The 25,504-nt window shown below is 31.7% G+C and overlaps 5 protein-coding genes across 8 annotated transcripts; 3 read left to right on the top strand and 2 right to left on the bottom strand.

The window, feature by feature from the left end:
• The first annotated feature begins 12,404 nt into the window (after nucleotides 1–12,404).
• On the top strand, nucleotides 12,405–13,268 carry mRpS17 (mitochondrial ribosomal protein S17). The gene is made up of 4 exons (XM_018448360.1): nucleotides 12,405–12,544; nucleotides 12,626–12,742; nucleotides 12,871–12,947; nucleotides 13,036–13,268. Exons 1-4 carry the CDS (start codon nucleotides 12,410–12,412, stop codon nucleotides 13,214–13,216), a joined length of 510 nt encoding a protein of 169 aa, XP_018303862.1. The 5' UTR covers nucleotides 12,405–12,409; the 3' UTR covers nucleotides 13,217–13,268.
• Nucleotides 13,269–13,699: 431 nt separating this feature from the next.
• On the bottom strand, nucleotides 13,700–18,093 carry Fcp1 (RNA polymerase II subunit A C-terminal domain phosphatase Fcp1). The gene is made up of 7 exons (XM_018448328.1): nucleotides 17,657–18,093; nucleotides 16,519–16,822; nucleotides 16,175–16,419; nucleotides 15,332–16,085; nucleotides 15,093–15,260; nucleotides 14,722–14,977; nucleotides 13,700–14,158 (listed from the first exon to the last, which is right to left on the bottom strand). The coding sequence occupies exons 1-7, from the start codon at nucleotides 17,887–17,889 to the stop codon at nucleotides 13,860–13,862; spliced, it is 2,259 nt and encodes a 752-aa protein (XP_018303830.1). The 5' UTR covers nucleotides 17,890–18,093; the 3' UTR covers nucleotides 13,700–13,859.
• A 348-nt stretch (nucleotides 18,094–18,441) lies between these two features.
• Nucleotides 18,442–21,091, top strand: LOC108722957 (uncharacterized). Of its 3 annotated transcripts, XM_018448354.1 has the most exons (7): nucleotides 18,444–18,597; nucleotides 18,671–18,763; nucleotides 19,388–19,609; nucleotides 19,825–20,030; nucleotides 20,191–20,579; nucleotides 20,664–20,832; nucleotides 20,950–21,088. In XM_018448354.1, the coding sequence occupies exons 3-7, from the start codon at nucleotides 19,468–19,470 to the stop codon at nucleotides 21,043–21,045; spliced, it is 1,002 nt and encodes a 333-aa protein (XP_018303856.1). In that variant the 5' UTR covers nucleotides 18,444–18,597; nucleotides 18,671–18,763; nucleotides 19,388–19,467; the 3' UTR covers nucleotides 21,046–21,088. The 3 variants fall into 3 exon arrangements, with proteins under 3 accessions (XP_018303857.1, XP_018303856.1, XP_018303855.1); XM_018448355.1 differs by having other exon boundaries at nucleotides 18,442–18,763; nucleotides 19,475–19,609; nucleotides 20,950–21,091; XM_018448353.1 differs by lacking the exons at nucleotides 18,444–18,597; nucleotides 18,671–18,763 and adding an exon at nucleotides 18,858–18,931.
• A 147-nt stretch (nucleotides 21,092–21,238) lies between these two features.
• Snup (snurportin-1) lies at nucleotides 21,239–23,954 on the bottom strand. 2 transcript variants are annotated; one of them, XM_018448350.1, is made up of 6 exons: nucleotides 23,787–23,954; nucleotides 23,048–23,374; nucleotides 22,205–22,529; nucleotides 21,925–22,113; nucleotides 21,408–21,794; nucleotides 21,239–21,322 (listed from the first exon to the last, which is right to left on the bottom strand). In XM_018448350.1, exons 2-6 carry the CDS (start codon nucleotides 23,350–23,352, stop codon nucleotides 21,302–21,304), a joined length of 1,227 nt encoding a protein of 408 aa, XP_018303852.1. In that variant the 5' UTR covers nucleotides 23,353–23,374; nucleotides 23,787–23,954; the 3' UTR covers nucleotides 21,239–21,301. The 2 variants fall into 2 exon arrangements, with proteins under 2 accessions (XP_018303852.1, XP_018303853.1); XM_018448351.1 differs by lacking the exons at nucleotides 21,239–21,322; nucleotides 23,787–23,954 and having other exon boundaries at nucleotides 21,384–21,794; nucleotides 23,048–23,370.
• A 203-nt stretch (nucleotides 23,955–24,157) lies between these two features.
• On the top strand, nucleotides 24,158–25,176 carry mRpS6 (mitochondrial ribosomal protein S6). The gene is made up of 4 exons (XM_018448365.1): nucleotides 24,158–24,341; nucleotides 24,514–24,653; nucleotides 24,829–24,990; nucleotides 25,071–25,176. Exons 1-4 carry the CDS (start codon nucleotides 24,297–24,299, stop codon nucleotides 25,174–25,176), a joined length of 453 nt encoding a protein of 150 aa, XP_018303867.1. The 5' UTR covers nucleotides 24,158–24,296.
• The last annotated feature ends 328 nt before the right edge of the window (nucleotides 25,177–25,504 follow it).

The raw sequence follows: 25,504 nt of genomic DNA, 5'->3' as shown, positions 1-25,504 counted from the left end.
TCAGAAGATTTGTTCGCGGTAACTACATATGGTAGTACATAGGTACATTGGGAGCGTGAGAAAATTGTGGGAGCACTCGCAACATCATCATTGAAAAGCCAAAAACAATGACGTGCTTTATTGCTTTCACATTCTCGCTCGCAAGTGAAAAAACAGCATGAACGAAAACGCGGGCCTCCCAAGAAAAAAACGTGGCAGTTCGACGTGAAATGATTAGGAGATTTAAATGCATCTATCTCGCGCATCGACGCGAGAACTAGACGTTGAAATACTCATGAGCCGACATCCTCTTGAGCCACCTATAAAAGGAGATTACGCCGCATTGGTATTCGAGCGAGGAAATTTTTCACAGGGACAACATCTGTTGGCAGCCGGTACCCTTCGTCCTGAGTCGACGAACTCTTATAAAATAAAGGAATGGAGCAAGAAGTACGCTATCCCTTCATTTTAGCTTACTTAGATGGAAAATTAAACAGTTGCAATAAATTAAGCAATGTGTTTCTCTCTTATAATCAGATGTGTAGGTATACTGTACAAGTTGATCTTAACTCTTCAATGCCACTCTATATATCTACCGCTTTACGAATGTATTTATCACATTGGATATTGTGAAAAATATTATACAAAAATGAATATATTATAATAAATTTTTCAACTAAAACACCAGACATTAAAGAATATAACGTTAACAAATAAATATATCTTTGTTTATAAAAAAGTTATAGCATAGCAAGGTATAAGAAACTCAGAAACGAATATGTTACATTAAGATCCGGTTTTTCATTTTCTTGTTAATTTGTAGTTTAGACTTAATGTCACTTAACTTAATGATGATATAACAATTGCATTTCTTTAGCTATAATTAATTAATAAACTGATGGTTTTGTAGTGGTAACTTTAAAAGTTACTCATTACAAAACCATTAGCAATTAATCACAGCTAGAAAAATACTACTTTTTACATTATCATCAAGTTAGTCTAAACGCAAGTTAGCTAGAAAATGAAAAACTAGACCTAGGAGTGGCACTGTAGATTAAATTTTCGATAGAGGTGTACATCTTCGAATTGTATGCATAAAAGGAGAATATCGCTTCATCTTTCTGTTAATCTTTTCTTATGTCCGCATTAAAATCTGGTAAAACATTAATTTTCACTATGTTTACCAAGATGTGAATCTTCCATTCTATTGAGTTACACACGAAAAAAATAGAACCGCGCTTGCGTTTCTCGGATGCAGATGCAATCGGGGATTAAGCGGGATTAAGTTCGTGGGATCCGAGGGAGCAGCCGTTCCGGAAAGACCGAACGACCGATATCTCGTTGACGGGATCTCTGGGATGAGTCCGAGCGGGTCTGCAACCGAAAGAGAACGGGCGAAAGGAATTCCTAGGAATTCTTAGAAAGATTCGCGTTCTTCCCTTCTGATCCATCGTCACTCTTCCTCCGCGACGAATAAGAAGAGGCTTTCGTACACCTACGCTCACCAACGACGCGAATTTACGATAACGGAGGACGGGGAATGCAAGAGGACGGAGGGGATCAGCCGGAGTCTGTGGTTATTAAATCAGGGCTCAACGGTGTAGCGTTTCATAAATTCGTTAGATAGGAACTTTACAGCGATAATCTCGTTCCCTCGACCGAAACAACCTCTCGGTTTATAGCCGTCCACTCTCTCTCTGTCCCTTTCGACTCTCTTAGTTGTGTGCTACCCCATACCCCCTTTCTTACTCGCTCTTTTAAGATCTACTACTGCCATCGACTTGTTTAGAGACTAACTGACGTTATTAACACTAGATTATCTGATTGATATGCAGAATCGGGAAAGTGCGATTGTTGCATTATATAATATATTGGAGCGAGAGAGAAATCTGCTAAGTTCGATAAAGTTCGCGAGGTAATTAGCTGTGGCAAACAATGTCGTAATATATTTGCAAGAGATTTTTAATTAATTGAAATTCTTTAAGATGCTTAAGCAGATTCTATAGTAAAACATATAGTGAATCTCAATCTTTTTGCTACGTAATAATGTACCTATATACATTAATATATATATAGAATAGACCGAAAATAGGTTCTTTAGCTGAAAATAATTCGAAATGATAGAATAAATTTTTTTTCAAATAAGACCTTGTTTTTTAGAAAAAGAATTTTGAAGATATATCGAGTGTGTACTTGAAAAATTAAAAGGATAAAGTACGTTATAAACAATCCATTCTAAATTTAATTCGTAGAATATAACTTTGTATATATTATACAACATACAAAACGACCAACGTTTTCAATAATTTCTCAACTAAATAAATAATAAATATGTAAGAGAGAGAAGTAAAATTATTCTTTATGTCACAAAAATTCACTCGTTTATTTTAAGAATTAACTCAGGGAAGTCTTGATAATAAATGAATTATACAATCTGTAGCAAAAACCATTGTGTCAAATGTCAGTGTAAGCGTACTTGATTAAGTTTCAAAGTCCTCTTTGTCGAAAACGAAACATTATTTGAAAAAATTTATTCTATTATTTCGATTTAATTTAAGCCGTAATAATCTTCTTCTCGTATTTCGGCCTACCTTGTACATCATATATAACATGTGAGATTATAGACGGATACAAATCAACGTAAATTACACTGTAACATGACGAGTACATAACTAACGCCATACTATGTTGAAAACCAACATAGCAAACACATTAGATACCATGTTCTACACTTTTGATTCTCCCTATCAAGTTAATATCAGTCATTATAATTCTCCAATGAACATAGCAACCACGCTCGATGTTCCTCTATTATTCAAGTTACATATATGTCGTAATAACTTGAAACGTCTAAGTGTAATCCGGACAGGTAACACGTGCACGATCCATTTGCCTGAAAAGCAAAGTTCATGATATATCCCAGCGGAAAGCCGCACTATAATATGAAATTTATCAGTCGGATGGGATTGTTCTCAGTTAAAACATTAATATAATTAAATTGTTCTGCTTTACGAATTATTACTAGGATTTAGATTTTTTTTATTTGGCTATTTTAAATTGCAAGTTATTTCGATTACTCGACCGTGCAGTAGTTACTTAACTTTGACTTTGAGATAGATTCGACATGTGGTTGTTCAACAGTTAAAAAGGACTTCTCCAATTCCGGAGACCGTCCAACTTTGTCGTAATGAATCTGGACAAAACGAAACCTTACAAAAGAGTACTTTTCCGAATGAGGCAGCTGTGTCTCTTTAGATTTTATAGTAGTGCAATGATTCATTATTTTGTTTGTCATATATTTTCTTTGACAGACAGAAAAACGCGATTTCTAAATATCAAATCCGATGGAAATTGTTTTCTTTTTTAAAAGAAAAAGATAACTGTATAGAGGGAGAGATAATTTATCATAATAATATATTTTTTAATCTGATTGTAAGTATAATTTTCATGTTGATCAAAATACGTTGATCAAAATACTTCAATATACATTCAACATTTTTCTCCAATATTATATAAATTATACATATATATATAAAACTTAATTGTTTTAATACTTTTAATAGTAAGAGACAATTTATTTATGCTTTTTTAAATCTCCGTGATTATTAATCATTTTCCGTTGTTTGTTTTCTAAAAAGAAACCTCGAAAAAGATGACAATTCGTAGAGAAATGGAAGATATGATGGATGAAGTAGAACCTTCGAACCTAACTTTGCAATTATCTGTCGCGTGATCTTTGCGCAGTATGGGGTCGCGTTGTCCTGCGACAACAAAAGATCCTCTCGATTGACGAGAACAGGTTCCCTTTACCGAAGTTTTTCGTAAGTTCGTTACACTATATGGTATAATATAAATCGTTACTACGATGGCACTTGGCCTTTGTTCAAAACGACTCAAAATAAATTATCTCTTCTGCTTTTCAGAAAAGCATAAAAAGGAAATTTTTCATGAAAGTTAGGTTCAAGAATTTTACAAGCGATTCAACACCTAGAAATTATGATATATTCATTGTATATAAAAGATCCATTACATGCATAATGATTTGGTCTATCAATGGTTTACCTTGAATTCATTGTATTAAAGGTAAGCAAATTGCGAAATAGAGTTTCTTCTTACACCATAAATTTCTATTATTGTAGTTTAGGTTTTTTTTATATAGAAAACAAGTTGTTTAGTCCTCGCTGTTCAGAAGAGAGAGAAGAGTATCTTGATATTTTTTTGGTTGTACAAGTTACGCTTAGAAACTTTAGAGGATGCTAACAACCATTGATGTGACCATCATATATTACTATAAAGGTGTAAAAGTTTCAGTTTTTCTGATGATTCAATAATTTTATGGTCCATTCTTATTTCATTGAATTGTTATAATTTTTTCAAAAAACTTGTAAGATCTTTGACATTATCACACAGTTTATATTGCAGGAAGTAAATATTGATTTCTTTTCATATTGAAAAGGATCAATATTTGATATATAAATATTTATTTAAAAAATTCTAATTTCTACCATCACACAGATAGTATGGGCTTTGAAGCGTTATAGACAATTTACACAAGATCTCGGGGAACAACTTTTAATTTTATATCTAATCATGACGTTTTATTCTTTTTAAATTTTGACTTCACACGAGACGCCTTTCTTTTTTCATTACTGAGCAAAAAGGAAGATTATTACTAACATTGAGGATATATTTGTGACATTATCAGATTAAATCATCACTTCTTCTGATTACATTGCACCATACTCTTTACATCATGAGTTATCTTCTCTAACTGACAGCGAATTTTATGAGATAATACATATAATACAATTTTGAATTTATAATTGCAAATAAGACTTCTTTTTTCAACTATTAACCGAAATTGCAAAATTTATTGCATATGACTAATGTAAAAGGAAGAAAAGAAATATCTAACGGCTATTGGCACATGTTTGCCTCGTTCCTGTTCACAATCAAAAAAACGGATAATGTGGGAAATGAAATTCCCAACAGATTTTCGACCGTATGTTCATGTGGTCTTCCTTTCAAGAATCAATGCACCGCAATAACCAGCCGATACACTCGTGCTTCGCATTGAGTTGCGATATTCAAAAAGCTATTACACGGAATGAAAGTAGGTTTCAAAGGACAAGGACCGCGCGGGGGAGGAAGTAAAGGATGATAGTAGATGGACAAAGCTGTCGACCAGATGAACAGGAAGGGAGTGTAACATCCCATGACACATTCTCTTTCACACGCGTCGACACCGTCCAATCCCTCAGGGGCTTTACCTGAGTTATAACGTTTTCGAGTATAAGTTAGATGGCCCATGACCTCGTCTATAGTTTCAAACTTTGGGCGAAATGTATGAAAGTTAAGTGTTGCATTATACTAGAAATTTCCGGCGACGTATGTGACTATATATCCAAATGATTGCCATTCTATTTAATTTCAATGATATATACTTGTCCAAATAAATCTAATAGAAAATATCAACGCAGAGCAATCGATATTTGCGTATAACAGGCTAAACATGCCTAGAAAATTTATTTAACTCTTAAATACATTAATCATACATTTTGTCTAGTATACTTCAGTCTCTATTGCGTGTTTGATGAAAACATATTTTTGTGATTTTTGTAACAAATATATGACATTAATATTAAAAGCAGTTTTTTAATATAATATTATTTTAAAAGCACCACATAAATTAAAATTCCGCACGAAGATTTGTGGAAATACGAAACAATATGACTGTGAAACGAACAATTCAATCCATAATACGAAATAATGTTCGACAATATCGAACGACTGTAAAACTGCGGAAGGAAAGCGCGTGTTACGAACAATTGCAGCTTATGATGATTGATTCAGTACGCGAATCAGAAGGGTCGGAATAAGGGTGTAAAGAAACCCTCTTCCTCTTTCCCCTTCTCTTCCACCCTCTTTTGGTCCCCCATAAATCAAAGAACGATTACACGTGTAAATATACTACTCCCTGCTCCAGGCACCAGCTGTGCTTTACGGAAATACCCCCTTACGTTCTGTTTATCTACGAATCAGTACGCGTGAAAAATCGCAAACGATCCACACGTTTCGTCGCGCCTGAGAGTGGAGAAGATCAGCTCGTCACACGGGATCACGCCGATCGGCCGCGAAATACCAAAGATAAACAAACTAAACAATAAGCGGCTTCTATTCTCGTTTTCAAGCCGTCGTGCTATTATATTATAATACGCAACAAATACATTTCTAATTGTAATATAATAACACAATCTTCATAAATATAAAATGTGTTCTAAACACGTATAAATAAGAAATATATGCATTATTATTTTATAGGATAATCGTATATAGAGGCATCTAATTGTTAGTATTATCTTTTTTTTTATTAGAACAACATAGACGCGCACGACGAGTGCATTAATTATTTAATTTCACATACATATGTAATATATACGTACAATACACAAACACACACACACGCACATGTGTTGCATCAACATGCAGGTCTGTGTAATGGGTTGCCTATTTGAGGCGCGCATGATCATTCATAAATGCACTCCGTTATTTAAATCACTTTTCGCATAAAATTTGCACCGAATGAATCAACAATAAACACATCTCTGCACACAAATTTAAATTATATAAGTCGGTCAATTCTTTCTTAATCACTTTTATTTCCCTAAAGTACAAACAAGTCAGTTTCTTTTGATTTTTTTCACATTCTTTGATTCAGACTTTTTTTCTTCATAATTAAAAATTTTTTTAACTGCTATGTATTATTATCCGTACAATAAAATTATTGAATTATTGTACATGGTGTGGCAAATGAAGTTCGGTAAATGTTCTTATATCCAATATATAAACGCAGCAAGTTGAGTTCGTACTTGTTATTTTACGATATAATTGAAGAAATTTGTAGAAAATAACTTGTTCTTCCCGTACACGTCATCAAAGTTAAACTTTATTTTTTCATTTTCCAAGCTTCACTCTAAATTAGTGCTGTTTGAAGTGAAATTGTTGCAGAAACCACATGAGGTTCAAAGCATACAAAAGTTGAGGTTTCAAGCTTTAAAACGCTTTTTTAAATATCGCCTTGCGACCTTCTTTCACAAAAATACATAACTATGAATTTATTCCTTTTTAGCACTAATTTTAAATAATTCTTCAATTTTGTTGAGTAGTTGATAAAAATTTTATTCATTTATTAAATTTAATATTTATATTTATAACTTATTTATTTTTTGTATACATTCAAATAATCTCTAAAAATTATTGAGAGGTAGGATATTATAATCATCATTATATGTGCAAAATAATTCGCATAACGTTTTAATTTAATCGTAAAATGTAAAGTGTAATTTAATATAAAGTGAAAAACAAAAAAACTAGTATCTATACTTAATAAGAGACTATTAAACTACATGTAACTCTCTCTCTCTCTCTCTCTCTCTCTCTCTCTCTCTCTCTCCTTCCCCCCTCTCTCTCTATATATATTTCATTTATTAATACAAATAAAAATAGAAATAAATTTAAAAACGAATAAACATTTAGCAGAGGCACATCTCTAGAGCATTTTTTCCCAAATATAATTTATACACATAAATTGATGGAAATAAATATGCAAATCACATAAACCTAAGATACATATTTGTTTAATAAATTACAAAAATATTCATATATATATATATATATTTATAAACGTAGCAGTTTATGATTTATTATATGTGCATTAATAAATAATTAATACTTAATTACTTATTTAAACTCATTATTATTTATTGGTGCAAGATACGTCATGTATATAAATTGAATTATACATATTCGGTCATATTAAGTATGCTTGAACGTTTTGTTCAAATTTTGCTTCTGATTCCGTATTCATTATAAACAACGTATAGTTATTTCTTTTTTAATGTACCTGCTTTCTTATAATAATTTATTTATTACTCATATCATTAATTTATATTTGTTGCCATTAATATTTATGAAGTAAAGAGATATAACATCATTTCTTCCGTATTTTTTCGTACAAATTGTTAATGACTGTTGAGTCTTCTTAAAGTTTTGTTTTTATAGTTGTATCTCTGCTAGTATTACATTCGTATCACTTGATCTGTTTTTTTTTTGTATTTATGTATGGAATGGTTTAAAAAAGTTAGAAATGGATAGAGAAATTAATTTCAATTTTGCACACTACTCCATACGGAGCCAAAACTATCGTTTTAAGGATCTTATTGTACATTTATAAGTAATTAAGTGTAGCATTTATTTAATTTTCCGATGTGACATTGCAGTTTTCATTTAGTATTATATATATATAAAATTCCAGGACAAATATCAACGATCTACCGTTGTTTGAGTGCGTAAGTCGTGTGCACTAGAATGAGGAGTTTAATTTATGCGTTCATTTGTGCAAGATCGTTGAGCTGTGACCGCCGAAGCGCAATAGCAATCGCGAGGTCATATTTATATGGAAATTCCAACACGCTGCTTTTGAGAACGGGATAATGCAGGTGCAGTCTCGAAAAAAACTGTGAATGTCGAGACGCAATTTAGTCGAATAATAAAAAAAGAAATAATGTCGCAAAATCTATCTATCGCCATATAAACTGTTCTGTTATATAATTGCAGCTCACGTGGATGATTGACAAATCGACGCTATTGACGTTCTAGTAGTGATCTCAATTTTGAAATTCAACATTACATAGACTTTTGTTTCTTATTATTGCATAAAGATATTATTGCATAAGATTAAATAAGTGAGAGATTTATAAATGCAAATATGCGAATTATCTATATATATTCTTCATACCGCGTATCGCATCAAATAAACACATACGATCTTACATCGATATTCCGATACGCTCAAGTTATCATTTGCGCGCGAAACGTTTGCTCGACGCGCCGAATTCGTGCGATCGTATTTTCGCACAATAACACGTGTTGTTTCATTTCGTTTCACTGTTGCCTCCGGAAACCGAATGAATCCGCAGAATCGAAGGCGCGGCATCATAATAACGGAGGTAACGACCGAGTCGTGCGACCGTAGTCCCGATTTTTCCATCGACAATGGAATTTCCTGGATGACTGACGGCTCAGTCGCCGACCGATTCGCAGAGCGATCATCCGTGAATTCCCTCGCTCCTTTGCATTCCACAGTAACAGCAAGGTTCGCAGATGCACGATTCCTCAGTGTGCGCGTGTATTACGCAAAACGAAGGGAAGCGCGCGCGCGCAAGATAAGAGCAATATATTTCGGAATATCTGATCTTTAATGTACATACAAAAATTGATCTGTCGTGTTTTCCACAACCTTTGTCCTTTCCTGCATCAGTTCGCGAATTTCTCTTGCGAGATATTCATTCTATGAATATCTCTTTTAAACTATTCAAAGCTACGATCCAACTGTAAACTAATGATTATTTATCAATCCTGTGATGTCTCTCATTTTTATCATTTTTTTTTGTATAATGAATTTTTCTCACAGTTATACGAGATTATTTTATGTTTGTACAAATTTTCGTGTAAGAACGGAATACTAATTTATTTAATGTTTTTAAAATTAATATTATGTAAAAAATGATAATAAATAATATTATTACAATGTGATTATTTAATTAAAATGTAAATTAATAAATTATATAAATAATATTAATACTATGAAATTTAAAAAAATTATTTTCTTCTGCTTTTTGTATGCTAATAGCTTATACACTATCTTTTCGCCGTATATTAGTGATACTAATTTTAAATGTATATATATATATATATATAAATTAATAAAACTTGAGATCTAAAAATTTGTTAAATACAGATTTGAAAAACTTCTGTTCAAAAGTAAATTCAAAAATTTGTTTGTAATTTAACTAATGCAAAATAGAAACTTTGATCTCTTGTTTCTACATTGAAAATTGAAAGAATTATAAAAATGTAATATAATTAAAATATGTGATTTTAATAGTATTACCAGAAAAATATATCAATTGTATTCCTTAATTAGCTTTTATATTTAAGTGGTATATATATTAATGTTTTACATAGAAAAAATAATCATATTTATATTCATAATTTCTATATAACAATATGCATAAATTTTTAACGAATCACCATATTATAAATAAAATCATATTTTTTCACAAAGTACAAGGTACTTCTACTCCTTTTCTAGAAAATTTGGGGATTCTATTTTAAGAAATTTAACCTTAAGCAATTTGAAAGGGCTAAAGATCTAATAATTGCATAAGTGTCATTGTAAATCGAAGGTAGATCACACAAGGACGTACATGCAAGTTCTATTACGTAATCGCATAATTTCCTAACCACGTTAGTGCATCACGTTGCAAGTCTACCGAACAGAAGACAGCGTATGGATCTGTTCGCTTCAGTAGCTTATGCACGTAACGTGCAGCAATCGAAGGGTTAAATGTAATTTACCTTCGACGGGAACCTAGAGGAAACTTCATGGTACGTTCACGCAGCTTCAGTCATGTGATGTGTCGCGGATAATGCACAGATGCACCAGTGGTTCTCAGAATATAGATTCTTAGAATATAAATCACGAAGTGGCGATTATAGTAATGTTAAGAAAATTGTTTCATCTTTATTCACAATACCTTGAAATTTTAATCGATATCTAGAAACCAAGAATATTGCGAACTGATAAATATTTCATCTCACATATTTTATGTGAACATACACATGCATACAACGGCCACTGTATTATTGACGAAGGAAGTGCTTAATTAAACTCGCCATCACGGAAAACTAAAGTTGCTCTGTTAGTAATTGGATATTAATTATTATCTCGAAACTCCTTAGTTTCAGCGTTGTATAGCTTGGGTTTACTTGGTACTTACAAGGTTATACTTGGCTATGTCCGTAACCTGATCAATTAAGTAAATTTATTACTTATATCTTATACTATTAAAGAAAAAGAAAAAATCCGACAAATATAATCTACGTAAATTGAAGTAAGTTTAGTAACAACGATATAAATTAAGTTTACTAGAAACAGTACAGAATCACGTAGTTTAAGAAAAATTTAAGATAATATAAATAATGTCAGATTTTCATTATATTTTTTATCTTATGATTTCCCTGGAGATTTAAAAAAAATGTTCTCTCGTTGATAACTTCGGTGTTGCAATATACCATCGATATATTTCTATAAATACTACATGCACCACTTTGACCGCAATATCGCCACTATAGTGCGACTCTTTTTGGATATCAATAAAAAATTTGTCACCAATCTTTTTGATAGAAGCATTAATAAAAGAACAAAAAGATGATTTTTTCATAAATATCTTGGTATATTATTTTACATGTATTATAAAAACATGTATAAAATACAATACAAAATACAACTAAAACGTCATGGTATATGGTAGATATGTGAAAAAAGAACTATAAATGAGCAAAATAAAATATCGCTTTCACGAAAACGATATTTTGTAGTTCTCAAATCTCTTTACAGAAAAAAGCAATGTCATCGTATTATCTCTTTCTTCTTTTCCATTGCAGTTTTTAATTTCTCTAATCCGTCAAAGAGTACCTTCCAAATGCATGTGTGCATTAGCTAGTACGATTAGAGTTCTATTCTTTTTACCTGCATTCGAAACAAGACAAATATACTATACGTTTACGCGTAGAAGAGAAAAAGAGATAATGAGAAAAGTAGAAAGCGTAGCTGAAAAACAAATAAATGAAAATATTCTCTATGTGTCCGCATTTCTCCGATTAAACTCTGATTAACTCAATCGTTGATTAATTTAATCGACAAAATTACAATTTTTTATTAAATTCTAAGTACATAGTTTAATTTAATTTATTTATATACACATCGCTCTGTCTCTCTCTCTTAAATAAGTGACTTCAAAGTGATGACAATTCAAAAAACGTAATTTTTGAGTTTTCATTATGTACAAATTAAATAATTACCCTATCAATCATCAATCATCAAAAGTGAACGAATACTTAACTTTATAAAAAGATATTATCGTACATTACAATTAAAAAAAGATGGATTTTTAAGGGTTGTAAAATGAAAATGACAAAAATGACATATTTGATTATGTTAGGAATATATTTTTTATGCCGATATTATTTTGATTAATAAAAATTTATTTGATTAGAAGAAATTATTAATAATTTTTTATCAAGTTGAAAAATACAGTTTTTTTTCTCATTTTGGGAAACGTAATTTTTTTTAATTGTTTAAGGTAAAAGAGCGATAGATCACAAAATTATTACATTATTAGTATAATTATTAATCTCTTATTTTTGTTAATGAAATATTACAGGCAGTATTTAATAAGTTAATCTAAATTTGAAATCATCTATAGTCTATAAAGTCTATATATGTATATGTATAGACTTACAACGCTTGTCAGTAGTATAGATTATAGACCCATGTATGAGCGATCAGGTGATCTTTCATTAAAAGATGGCCGCCAAAGCAGCGGGTAAGGCGGGTAAGACCGCGTTGCGGTATTTTCTGGGAACATGCGTGCCTTCGTCGAAGCAGAATGCCGCCAAAGTGAGAGTACCGCAATTGCAATTTAATGATCACATTCATATGGTTAGTATACATACGTGTATCATGTACCATATAATATTTATTTAGATTCCTAGTTGAGGTTATATTCTTCGTGTTCAACAGTACTTCAGGGAAAACGAATTTGTTTATGCCCATGATCCGAAGAAGTTATGTAAAAACGGTGATGTGATTTTGATAAAGATATTACCACAGAAATTAACGCGTCTGATCACGCACGAGGTATGTGTTATTCTATTTAGTTATGTTTAATTATTGCTATTGTGCGATTATATGAGAAAAAGATTATAGATTTAAAATAAATAAAATTTTATGAATGACTAATTTTTACTAAATCAAAATCTGTATAGGTTGTCGAAGTGATATATCCTCTAGGCGATATAGTAGATCCAGTCACAGGAAAGGAAATTGTTGGATTTAATTATAGGTGTGTATACCGTTATTAAAAACTTCACGAGACTACCTAGAAACATTTATGATTACATTAAAAAATTTTTATTTCTTTTAAAAATTAGGGAAGACATAGAAGAAACGAATAAATTATATGGCAAAAAAGACTCGAGCTTTGATTATTCAAAAGCACCACGAAGAGGAAGACTGGAAGGCTCGCGAGACTTCACTCATAAGAAGATGTATCTGAAATACTATGATAATCCCGATGACCCACAACCAGATAGTGTTCCAACAGTAACATAGAAAGTATAAGATACTATTGTATTGAGAAATTCTATAATTAATAAATTATAAATATTTAATTGAGAAATTGTACATTGCGAATTGTAAGTACAAGTTTTTATTTTCAAATTTTCTGATACATTCTGGGATCTCAATACAAAAGCTTGCTTGGAATCATCAACGTTAATGCGATAGCTCTAAAAATATTAGAAAATAAATTTTTTATTTTCTAATTATATTTATATATATACATAAAGAGATAAAATCGGTTTTCGATATATTTTCATGAGAAAAAATCTCGCAAATATATTCAATGGCACATGTGTTATTCACAGTGCTATAATACTATTCACAAATTACTTTTGAAGAACAATAATTACTTTGTTACAATTGATCATGCTTTTAAATATATGTGCAAAATTTAAAAATTCAATAGAGATCTAGTGTTCGATATTGTAGAGAATTTTTTTCATTTTTAAAAACTTCAGCTATTTCAATCTACTCTTTCGAAATCTTTAATATTTCTATATCTTGCTTAATCAGAGTATACAAATAACGTTTTATTATCAATAACCCTGCCTCGGGTATCGAACTTGAAATTTATGAATAACGTAAAACATCCTGAGTTAATCATTCAAGAGAACTACTTATATTCAAACACATGTCACTCAGAAAGAAATTCCCTTTCAAGTGCAGCACCCAACGCATTCCATTCTCTGTCATCTTCGTTATCTTCTTCAAAATCATCCACAGAATCCTGTGAATTATCACCTAGATCTAAGTCATCAGGTAATTCTCCTCCTCTTCTAAAACGTGCAACAAGATCATCGTCGTCACTGTCGTTATTATCATCATCATCATCTTCACTGTCATGGTTGTCTACATCTTTGGAAAAATCTTTATCATTGTTGCCGTTGTAAATCTTTCTCTTTTTTCTTCTTGGAACTCCCAATTCACTTATATCTGTAACATAAGAAAAACATTTAATTTATAAGTATAAAATTATAATAAAAAATTGTTGTTTTTGAGATATATATATATATTTTTTTAAATAATTTATAATTCTCAGCAAAAAAATCGAAGATAAATAATGAACAGTTCAATAGTAGAATGATTGTCTGTTAAATAAAAATATAGGTTTGATTCTCTGCATACACAATATTAAGAAGTGAAAAAATATTTCATTCTGATGGAAACAAAGTCTGCGAAATATGAAATTTAATTCTATGATAATAAATCATATGTACTATATAACATCCCATAATAACAAGTCATGATACTCTATTGTGCCTTAGAAAATGGAAACTTTCAAACAAGTAAATTTTTAAAATAACTGGTTCTTTTCAGAATGGGCAAGAAGTTTACAATTTCTTCGCACAAAAATTGTAATTGTAATAAAAGCAATTTAGAAACTTTAGTCCACCCAGACTTTACCATAATACTCTAACGTAATAAAATAATACATAAAATTACAAACAGAATTATATCCGAATCGTATATTATAGATCATCTAAAATGGACTTTACCGTTCACAGAATCTTCAGAATCGGAGCTCCGACGACGTATCTTTGTACCGCATTCTTCCATGTCATCTTCCTCGTCTTCGAAAACCATATCTTCCATATCCTCATCTACCTCTTTATCCATAAATTCGATCTCCTCTTGAGTGAAAGACATTAATGGATTGATAGAATTGGCGAAGGAATTTGTTTTATCGCTTTCTACATCTTCGACGCGTTCCGGACTACTACAATGCGGTGGTGGTACTCTCGATCCGCGTGCCTACGATACTTCATGTTTATTATTAATGTCGAGACAACGTGCGTTTTAATAAATTACTATAAAAGTAATTGTTTAAATAACGTAACTTAACATTGGAAAATTATGGCATTTATACCTGTGATGTTAGAGGAAACAAGCGTTCATCCACGTGTTCCCAGCGTTCCGCGCACGTCCATAACCAATCCGAATTTACGATTTTAATATTTGTGTCTTTTCTAGCTGCGTTTGCTTTCGCTGTACCTTTTCTAATAGCAACCAAATGCGTGGTTTTCTCCGTTAAGTCCTGGCAAAATTTTATTGTTATTTATCGTGAAACACAAATTATTATAAAAATAACAAATACAAAAGCGTTACTTGAGTTACTTCCGCTCCAAACGCTCTTGCGACTTTATATGCACGGCTTTGGTGAAGTTTTTGATGAGTGGGTATCAAGCCACTGAAAGTTAAGCATAATCCTTTTAAAACTTGAGAGCGTACCCGTGGGATTATATCCCGCAAAGACTTTCGAGCACTCTCTTGATCCAATGTAGCGTAAAACTCTGTATGAATTCTCCGAAGAATATCTTCCAAGTATAGTAGATAATCATCATCATCATCATCTATTATATTACTGTCCTGCTTTGGCACCGCTTGCTTACTGTTTTTATTCGTTTCCACAGATGCTGTAATTTTCGTTATTTTTTTTTTATCATCTTCTTTCGCAGTACTAGTCTGAACATTAGATTCTGCATCCTTTTCAGTAGTCACTTTATCATCTTCGTCTTTTTTATTCTTATTTTTCATCTCGTCCATAGTTTCATCTTCTTCATCTTCATGATTTGTTTCTTTCACAGAGGGATTGTTTAATGGCTGTTCGGCTTCATTTGATAATTCAGATGCATCATTCTTGCTATCCTTGTTTTGCGAATTTGTACAGGATTCATTTGCATTCGCCGGCTCCGGCAAACGCGACACTTCAGCCTTTTCCAAACCTGGTAGTGCATTAATATCACCGGTGTGACGGAAAAAATGATAGGGTTTGACCTGAACCAAATTTCCACACCCCTGCCATACATCTTCTCTATCGTCTATAATACATACTAAGTCATCACCGCAGGGAAACAAAGCTCTGCAATAAATAAGGTAATACAGAATTGGTCTCTAAATATTTATCTCTAATAATGTTACATAAAATTTAAGATAGTAATTTATAAATACTTGAGATTTGCAGTTTTGGATGCTGGATCAAAACATTCGTCTCTCGAAAGTATCCTGTGAGAGAACAGAACTCCATCCTTATCTAGTAATGACGCAACAGTGTGCGCATAAATTCTTGCTCCGAAAGTACAAATATGTAATTCGTACAAACGACTCATTTCCGAGAGAAAATGCCGAGTGTTCGGTCTTAATCTGGTGTGGTACCATGGAGAGTTCGGCCCATATAATTGAAAATGGAAAACATCCTTTTGAAAAGAAATATTTGATTATTTTGCAATAATGCTCGCAAATTTTATATCAATAATTTTTATAGAGAATTATGACAGCAAAAAATAAACGCATACTTTTAAATTGGGTGGAATATTATCATTTGTGGTATGAACGATTGTTTGATCGAGATCCACAAGTAGCACTAATTTCCGATCTGTTAAAAGACGTTGCTCATCCTCTTTCCCAATTTTCTCTGCTAATTCCGGACATACTTTCAGCTCTGGTATGCTGTGTACCATAGGCACACTGGCCTGAGATACTCCAACTGTGTTTCCGTCTTTGCTGGTTTCTTGTACCCTCAAATCGGCCCCGCATTCTGCACACAAGTCTATCATCACAGTGGGATGTGTACATCCTTCCAGTAGAACTATCACTTGCCTGGAACACTAATCGACTATGCAGACATCACAAAATTCAAGTATATTTTAAATAGGCTACATAATATAAAACCATTTTAATTAAAAAGTGTTTCTGTATGCAATATACTATATAAAATCTTTATTTTCACTCAATCCTTAGTACACACGATGATTTTTCTAATCTTTTATTATAAGCGTTGTTGATGTTCCGGATTAATTTTCATCACGTTTACGAGAATACAAAAATCATTAAGTGATTCTTAAATATTTTCTTTTAACATATTTAGAAAGTATTTGTAAAGTTGTACATTAAAAAAAAAGCGAAAGAGAAACCATTACTTAAATAGGTGAATATTTCAAATAAAAAAATATACAAGATACGAATGATTCAATCGTGTGTACTAAGGCTTAAGTCCATTCTATAATAGCATAAGTATAGTTAAGTGATTGTATTTGTAAAAACTGATCAATCACTGTTTAATATTCTCTTAATAAGAAGAATATTGCATTATTAAGAATAAAATATTTATTTTAAAAGAATATACAGATTATTTTTAACTTTCTTCTATTTTAAGAAACAAAGTAGAAGCTTTTTATTATCTCATCTTGTTAAAGATCTGAAGATCTATCACTTTACGATACAGATGCAATGTGCTGAGTTAATAAGACCTTTGAATCTTTTCACAAAATTCTCGTCTATGCAAGATAATAAAAAAGTTATGCGCATTTCTCTTTTGAAGACATTTGAAATTGGCAGTTCTGCAGATTTTTGAGCGCGATGACGCTACGGAATTTCACGTAACTACCATTTGCTATCATTCCAAATGAGGATTGTGGGAAGAATTATGCATACCCAGGTTGGACAACGTCACCCTCCTTGGCCAGGAACTGCTTGACGCGGCCGAAATTCGTGGCCCGCAGCTTCTTCTCAGGCTCCTTGGTCTCTTCGTCGTCGGCGGTTGGCGTCGCGTCCTGGTACACCAGCAATATTCTGCCCGCTGCGACCATTGTGTCCGAGCGTACCCTCCATTTCAGAATTTTCCCGGGTGGTCTGTCTGACGGGAATGTGACTTCTATCGTTGTCATTGCGCACTCGCGCTCATCCGAAGCACAATGGTAAAGCAACTCGACGCGATCGACTTCGGAGGACGAGAGTCACGGAGATGCTCTGGATATCGTGCTTCTTAACCTCCCTCGAGAAAACCGTTCTGCGTTTTTGCGCGGGAGACAAAAACAACGCGGGACATAAACACGACCCACGTCAACATCGATCGAAAGACGCGATTGCACTCGAATACATGCGCGTAAAAAGAGGAAGGAGAAAGGGAGACGCGTGACCGAATGTGATTGGCGAAGGTCTGCCTTGGCGATCGTGTGGACATGAAAGATAAATGGAGCAACTGCATAAAGTTTTTTATAATCGAGCGAAGAGAACAAGGTCAGCGAAGTTGATCGATGTTGATTGACAATGCCACGTGTAGGATGTGATATTTATATTATTTTATGTATTTATATATTATGTAATTATTTATTATATTTATTAATTTTGGCGTAATCTCTTTTTGAGTTACCTAAAAAAAAAAACATTGCACACAGATTCAAACTATAGGTTTGTCGCGTCGCATGCTCCTCGAATACACCCTTTGTGCGCCGAATTGAGAGGGAGTCCGCTGAGAGGAATAACTAACAAACTAATTTTGGACGCCATGTTTAAAAAGCAAACAGCTGTACCAGCCAGTTGTACACAAAGTAACCTCTTATTTCGTACGGGAGACGCCACAGCAAGCCTATTCTGTAACTCTTAACTGCTCTTAATGCAAGTTTCATTGTTATAATGCTGGATAACCCTCATCCTATCTCTTTTCAGTCAATATTCCGTTCCGTTGTTTCTTTCTTTATCAGAAGGCAGCCTAAACATTCCGTCGCAGACGGAAAAGGCAATTCGTGAAAATATAGTGAGGTAATCGATCATATATCAAAGTGCTTCGTGCCCGTTCTTTTTAGCTAAACTTTTGCACCAGTTTATCTTTCTTCCTCTTCTTTCCTCCTGGAGAGAAAACGAAAAAAGATGAACTGGTGCAAAAGTTCAGCCAAAAAGAACAGGCCTGTAGTATGATTAGCGGCGAAGGTAAATGTTAATTAAGAAGAGCCCGCTCATCTCAAATTTTGATAAAAATACACTGAATCGATGCATTTTTGCGTAAAAATAAAGATTTGATAAGAAAAAGGTGTCGCTCTGCTCCGCAAACAGAGATATTAATCCTTAAAGTGGATGACTATTCGGGTTGGAAAATCAGTTACAACAGTGGTTTACTATGCCTTAAAAACATAAATTCTCTGTTAAAGTAGTGAATTTGTATTTTAAAAGCAGTAAATTGTATGTGTTTTTAACGCAGTAAACCACTGCTGTGATGGATTTTCTAACCATCGCAGGTTCGCAGGACAGAGTGACACTTTTTTCTTGCCAAATATTTATTTACGCGAAATTTAGTATATTTACGCATCGATTCAGTGTATTTTTATCAAAATTTGGGCTCTTAACATATACCTTTGTCACTAATCGTACTGTAATCTATCAATCAAGTGGAACCAAGATAGCGGATGAGAATACCTACATATCTCGTGCCTTAATTATCCATGAGCGGTTTTTAATTCCTCCACAATATGTCAGATAACGTAAGTACCGGTACGCCGGACAGCCGAGATAACGTCATGTATACTCCGCGAGCACCTCGAATGCGTCAACGACAACGGTTCGACCTAAGTACATGGCCAGAAGAAGAGGACGAAATCGATGGACTGGAAAGTAAACAACGCGCTTTTTCATATCTAAGAAAGAAAACCGTACTTCAAACGCGCTTGGAATTGATGTAGCACAAAAATTTCTTGTGACTATAATTCTTAAGATGTAGTTGGATGTAGTTTGGTTTTACGTTAATCGACCATTGAGCTTAAATATTTAACATCTCTTTTTATTTGAATATATAATCTTTTAATTTTACTTACAATTTAACCTTACAGGCTTAGTAGCCCAAACATGGAACATTTATGCAGTATCTGCTCTGTTCGACATTGAACAAGATGATGTTCACTTCAAACTATATTCGAAGAGATTGCGAGAAGAGATTGCAAGCACCTTACCGAGTGAAGATGTAACTTATGACGCAAAGTTTTCTGTCATGGAAGATATTACATCTAAACCAAATAATGACAATCCAGTAATCAAGGTCTAATAAAAAATACTGGCAATTTTTAATTCTTAATATTTTTTCATATAATAGAGAAAGAGAGAGAGAGCATCTTAAAATATTTTGTAATATTTTATTAAAATATGTATATTGTTAAAAAGACAATCAGATTTAAACTTGTTTATAAAATATATTTTAGATTGAAGTTGTAACTAAAATCAATGGTCGTGAGAATGGTGTTGAAAAATCCATTTATAAAGGGATATTATTATTATGGAGCTTAACACAGACTACGTTAAATATACAGAATTCTACAAGATTGCCTCTTCTACTCTGTCGTGGTACTCGCAGCTGTATGAACGCGGTACATACCATCATCGGTCGTATGTTTGACTGTTTAATAGTTACGTTACCAGCTAATGAGGATGACTTGCGTTGGTTGGTTCCAATTATAATTACAATCAATAACAAGGATGAGCCAATAATTTCTGGCGAAGTTCAAATGGAATACACAGTGCCAGAATTACCACTTACAGATGCCATTAAAGTTAAATTTCATAGTTCAGATTTGAAGGAAATATTATCAGCGTATGTAGGTTAACGTTTAATTGAACGAAAATGTTCAATATTATTTATATTTATTTTATATTGTATGTATTTATTAATTTACAGCATTGTCGGAGATCAAAATAACAGAGTTAATGTATTTCTTGATTACGAACACATGGAAATGTTCCATGAAGTTTTACATAAACAAATGTTAGTGGTAGGAGGTTTACAGTTAGGGTTATGTACATTGCGCAGGATTAATCTGCCTGGGATAACAATAATGGAGAATAGAGTGAGTCTTCACATCGTTTTTATTCTTCCTCTTATTTTACATTGAAATCATGTTAAAACAAAATACATAGTTTGATAGATGTTTATTTTTCAGTCTAATGTGTTTTTCTTTTTTTAGATGAAAGTGACAAATGTAGAAATTATGAATAATATATTGTTATACTTTAGTGACAAAGCTCTTGATATATTTCATACAGTGCATATTGATGTTTGAACTTTTCTTATTTTAATGTCTTGTGATATACATAGTTCAAATACAGTAATATATCTTGATTGCTGCAATAATTATTTACATTGTCGTTGTCATAAAAAAATAGGATAATTTATATTAATTTTTATAAAAAAAATTTGTCAAACATATTGTATTTGATAATATAAAAAAATATGTATACTTCAATTTTGCACATTATTATATAAGTTATCTAGTTTGAGATCGCTATAAATCGCTATAACAAATGAGTTTTTAATCTTTAAACGACACCTATTTCCATCTATAAAATTAAAAAGAATATATTAGGTAAAAAATTAACATACATGCAAAGTTAGTATTCATTATATAACACTGCAGGAACTTACGGAATTAGTATCACTCTTTGTAGTATTATCCTGTCGATTTTTCTTGGCTTTTATTTTTTGGATGTGATGTTCGAAATTTATATAATCATTTGGTTTCTCGTCAAATGGTGAAATTACAGATATTCCAAGTACTTCGGGTAACATAAAAGGTTTTAACCACGTCACAAGTGGGGTAAGTCCATAAGTATATAATGCTTGACGATGATAAAATAGTAATCCGTCTAGAGGTTGTTCATTATCAAGATTTGCCAAGGCTGAATTAACGTTCGAATTACAATTAATATTTGGTAGAGGTAAAATAGGATATCTATTTGTATCAGTATTACGTTCTTTGAATTGTGGTATTTCCTGGAACTTATTCTTGATCCAGAAAAACCTGAACTCGGCCTAAAATAATATATCGTATGTATATATAAAATAATATATAAATATATTTATTGCTTATATATGTATTCTAATTTATATCAATTATTTTACAAATACAGATTGATTTATATGTGAAATATATATGTATTACCTGACAATTTGTGAATGGCAATAGACTCCAATACAGCACGTCTAATATATAAAAGAGTTTTCGGTTCTTTATCCATAGACAGTCGATAGCAGCAGAGTGATGAAAGTCACTATCAGGATTTCCACCTGGAAGTGCTGAAGGAAAGACACCATGTAGGATACCTTTTCTAGAATATGCTCTTGTTTCACCCTGATTTAAAAAATTTGTTAAAATAATTATACGTTTGTAATAAAGATTTCTTATTTGATAATAATAAATATAACCAAAGATGAGTTAATACCCAGCCTGAGATTACTCTAACTCGTTTTCCTATTGGACATGGAACCATAATCCAATTTTCAATGAAATCTTGTGGCACATCTAGCATCCATTCTGATAGCATCATTCGACTTGTTTTGAATTCGTTCGGAAGAATCTTATAATACGACGAGGCATAATCTTCTACTTCCATATACTCCTCTTCATCCATGTACTCTTCCGCATCCATATACTCTTCACCTATATATTCCGCCTTACCTATATATTTTTCCTCATCCAGATCTTCATTTTTTGATGTAGAAAACTCTTGTATACCACGTGCAGCATTGATTGTTTCATCTCTATGTCTATAAGAATCATAAAATGATTCTAAAATCATTCTAAATGTTAGATTAAAAATATGATAGAAGCCAGTAAAAACTAATGATATAAGAGTTTTCTAGCAAGACATCACGGACTCAGTCATTTTGTTAAAAATGCTCCTGCTGAAAAGCTCCAATAATTATGATGTCTATAAGTGGTAACAATTATAGTTATAGCTAAAAACGTTAAACATTTTTCTTTCTCTTCAATGGCAATGAAAACAAGTTTTAAATTAATCATTTAACTTCATTAATTATTATTAAATATTTCAATATCCTCTCATTAAGTTTTTTATTTAAATTTTTTATTATCATTTGTTAATAATGCTTCTATCAATGTATACAAAATAATTGTTTAACATATGTATTTTATCACAAGTATATTAATTCTTTTCTATAGATTTTCTACATAGTACATATAACACTAAGTGTTTATTAATTTTTAATATAAGATATACATTTATAACAATAGAATATTTCTATAAGTAATCTGTTATACATACTTCTTCTGGTACTCTAATAACAATCTGCGTCTTTCTTCTTGAGGTGTACTATCGTCAAGTTCTAACTTAATATTATCTCTTCTTATGCAACTTTTGTAAAATTGCCTACGGACAGATTCCCTTGGGTCGCAATCATTTTTGTTATTGTTTGTGGTATTACTTTTGTCATCATTTTTATCACTTTTGTCATCGTTTATATTATCACTTTTGTCATCGTTTACATTATTAGCGTCGAGATACTGTGTCTCCTGATCACTTTTATCACTGATTTCTTTATCCTCTTTATTGCTCGATAATTCTGCCATCTTCACTGTGTACACCGAATACCTGAAATAACAAGTTTCTTGGGTTTGAAATAGTGTATACTTTTGGAATTTAAAGTAAAATTGTAAAATATAGATATATGTTTGGTCTTTATTCCTTACTAGACTGCACTAGAACTTTCTCTCTCGTTTTCGAGAGAGAAAATTCTAGTGCAGTCTAGTAAGAAATAAAAAACAGACCTTTTGTTTCAACAATCAATATAAACCGTTAAGATATATTTTTTCAAATATTTATTAACAGAAACATGAAACTAAATAAACGCAGAACATCACCGAATAGCGAATTACGGTTTCTGTCTGTACTATCAGTAAAATCATAAAAATTTGGAAAATAACTAAAACTATCAAAAGTAATGAATCTATTGATAAATGTTATTATAGTTTTACAATACCGTTTATAATAGAAGTGACAATACCTTTGTGTAAAATGTAAGTAAAATGTTTTTAATTGTTAAAGTAGTTGTTCAAATTTTCTGATACGTGTTTTATTTTCTGTTTAATATTCTTCTCTCACTTGCACATTCACATTTCACGATTCCACAGAGAAATCTGAGGCAAATCTGAGGTCTATCGTCAATACCGTCTGAGTCATGGTGGAAAGATTATATCCCTTCCACCATGGTTGAGTGGCCTTTTACATGAAACTTCGTATTAGCGCACCAACGTCCACTCTTGGAAACTAAATATCAAATATCGATAAAATCATTATTTATCTTCCCAACAGTCGAAATAGTCGATATGTCGAGTTTCTTCAATTTCCGCTGAGACTTCAGAATTGGACAAGAAAAGCAATTTGTGTAGATTGATCAAGATTAATGTAGTTTGTGATTTTCTTTCGCAGTGAGATCAATTGTTGAAGTATTGTCATTATATTATTCTTAGTTTTTTGGGAATTGTATAGTTAGTGTCAAAAAAAAATTACAAATATGCCTACATATGAAATGCCCTTATTGCTGCGAATCATGAAAAAGGTATCGTACTGTAACAAGTATACTGTAACAAGTATAGGTTATATTTTTTTACATCAGAGATTTGTGCAATAAAACATTACGATAATCGTATGCATGATATAATATGTTGTCTCATACAAATAATCGTTATCCATTGTAAAATAATCAACGAAAATTTGATATGTATTTGTAGCCAGAACTGGTAACAGTCTTAAAGAGAACAGCTGAAACAATATTTAATACCGGTGGTTTTATCAGAAAAATTGAAAATTGTGGAGTGATGCTACTTCCATGCAAAACTAGTGCACATGGACATGTTCATCGTGAAGCAAAGTAACATTATACTTACAATAATATTAAAGCATAATTAAGTTCTGCCCTAATTGGAACAAACTAAATGCGCAACTGATAAATTATTTCTTCATTATTATATATTCTAACAATAGTAAAGTATATCTTCTCGTATTTTACTTTATATATTTTGTCTATTTTTCTTTTATATTTCCAGCCATTTTTTAATATATTTTGATGTACCACCAAGCGAAGTAGACAAAATCTTAGATAAATATGATAGAGATATCGATATCGTTAGATCAAGAATATTCAAACAAAACAAACCGTCTAACATAAAATGTACGTTTCATGAAGAGATGTTACCACCACCTTACAGGTACAATTCACAATTCTGCTTTACGTTATTTACGATGTAACTTATAATTATATGCTTATAATTATATCTTATTTATACAGGCCTAGCGTCCAAAAACTTATGGAAATGACAAAGAAGCAGAATCGTAATAAAAAACGCGAATTTAAGTACAACACTGGATTGGATTATTATCCTTTTAATAAATAACTGAATGTATATATGTTGTATTTCTTTTATTGTAGTATATTACACATTTATATTAAAATAAAATATTTTAGAAAGGTCATATATTAAATATTCTGAAAAGATTAGTTGTTTCGACTTACAGGGTAGAAGAAAATTAAAAGTGTAACATACAATTGTACTTCATCATAAGTAACATTTAATATAAAAATCACTTATTGATGACTTTATTAACTCATATCATCAGCATGTTATGAAAAATTATTTTTCTAACCATCAATAGATATTTGTACAAAATACTTAATATATAATTATACATATATAATTATTATCTTTCGTTAAACACAAATTT

This window comes from Mycetomoellerius zeteki, unplaced genomic scaffold (assembly GCF_001594055.1).
Source record: "Mycetomoellerius zeteki isolate Tzet28-1 unplaced genomic scaffold, Tzet1.0 scaffold221, whole genome shotgun sequence".
In the NCBI taxonomy this organism is placed as follows: domain Eukaryota; kingdom Metazoa; phylum Arthropoda; class Insecta; order Hymenoptera; family Formicidae; genus Mycetomoellerius; species Mycetomoellerius zeteki.
Note: the sequence above shows the minus strand (reverse complement) of the source record. Positions and strands in the feature narration are given on the sequence as shown.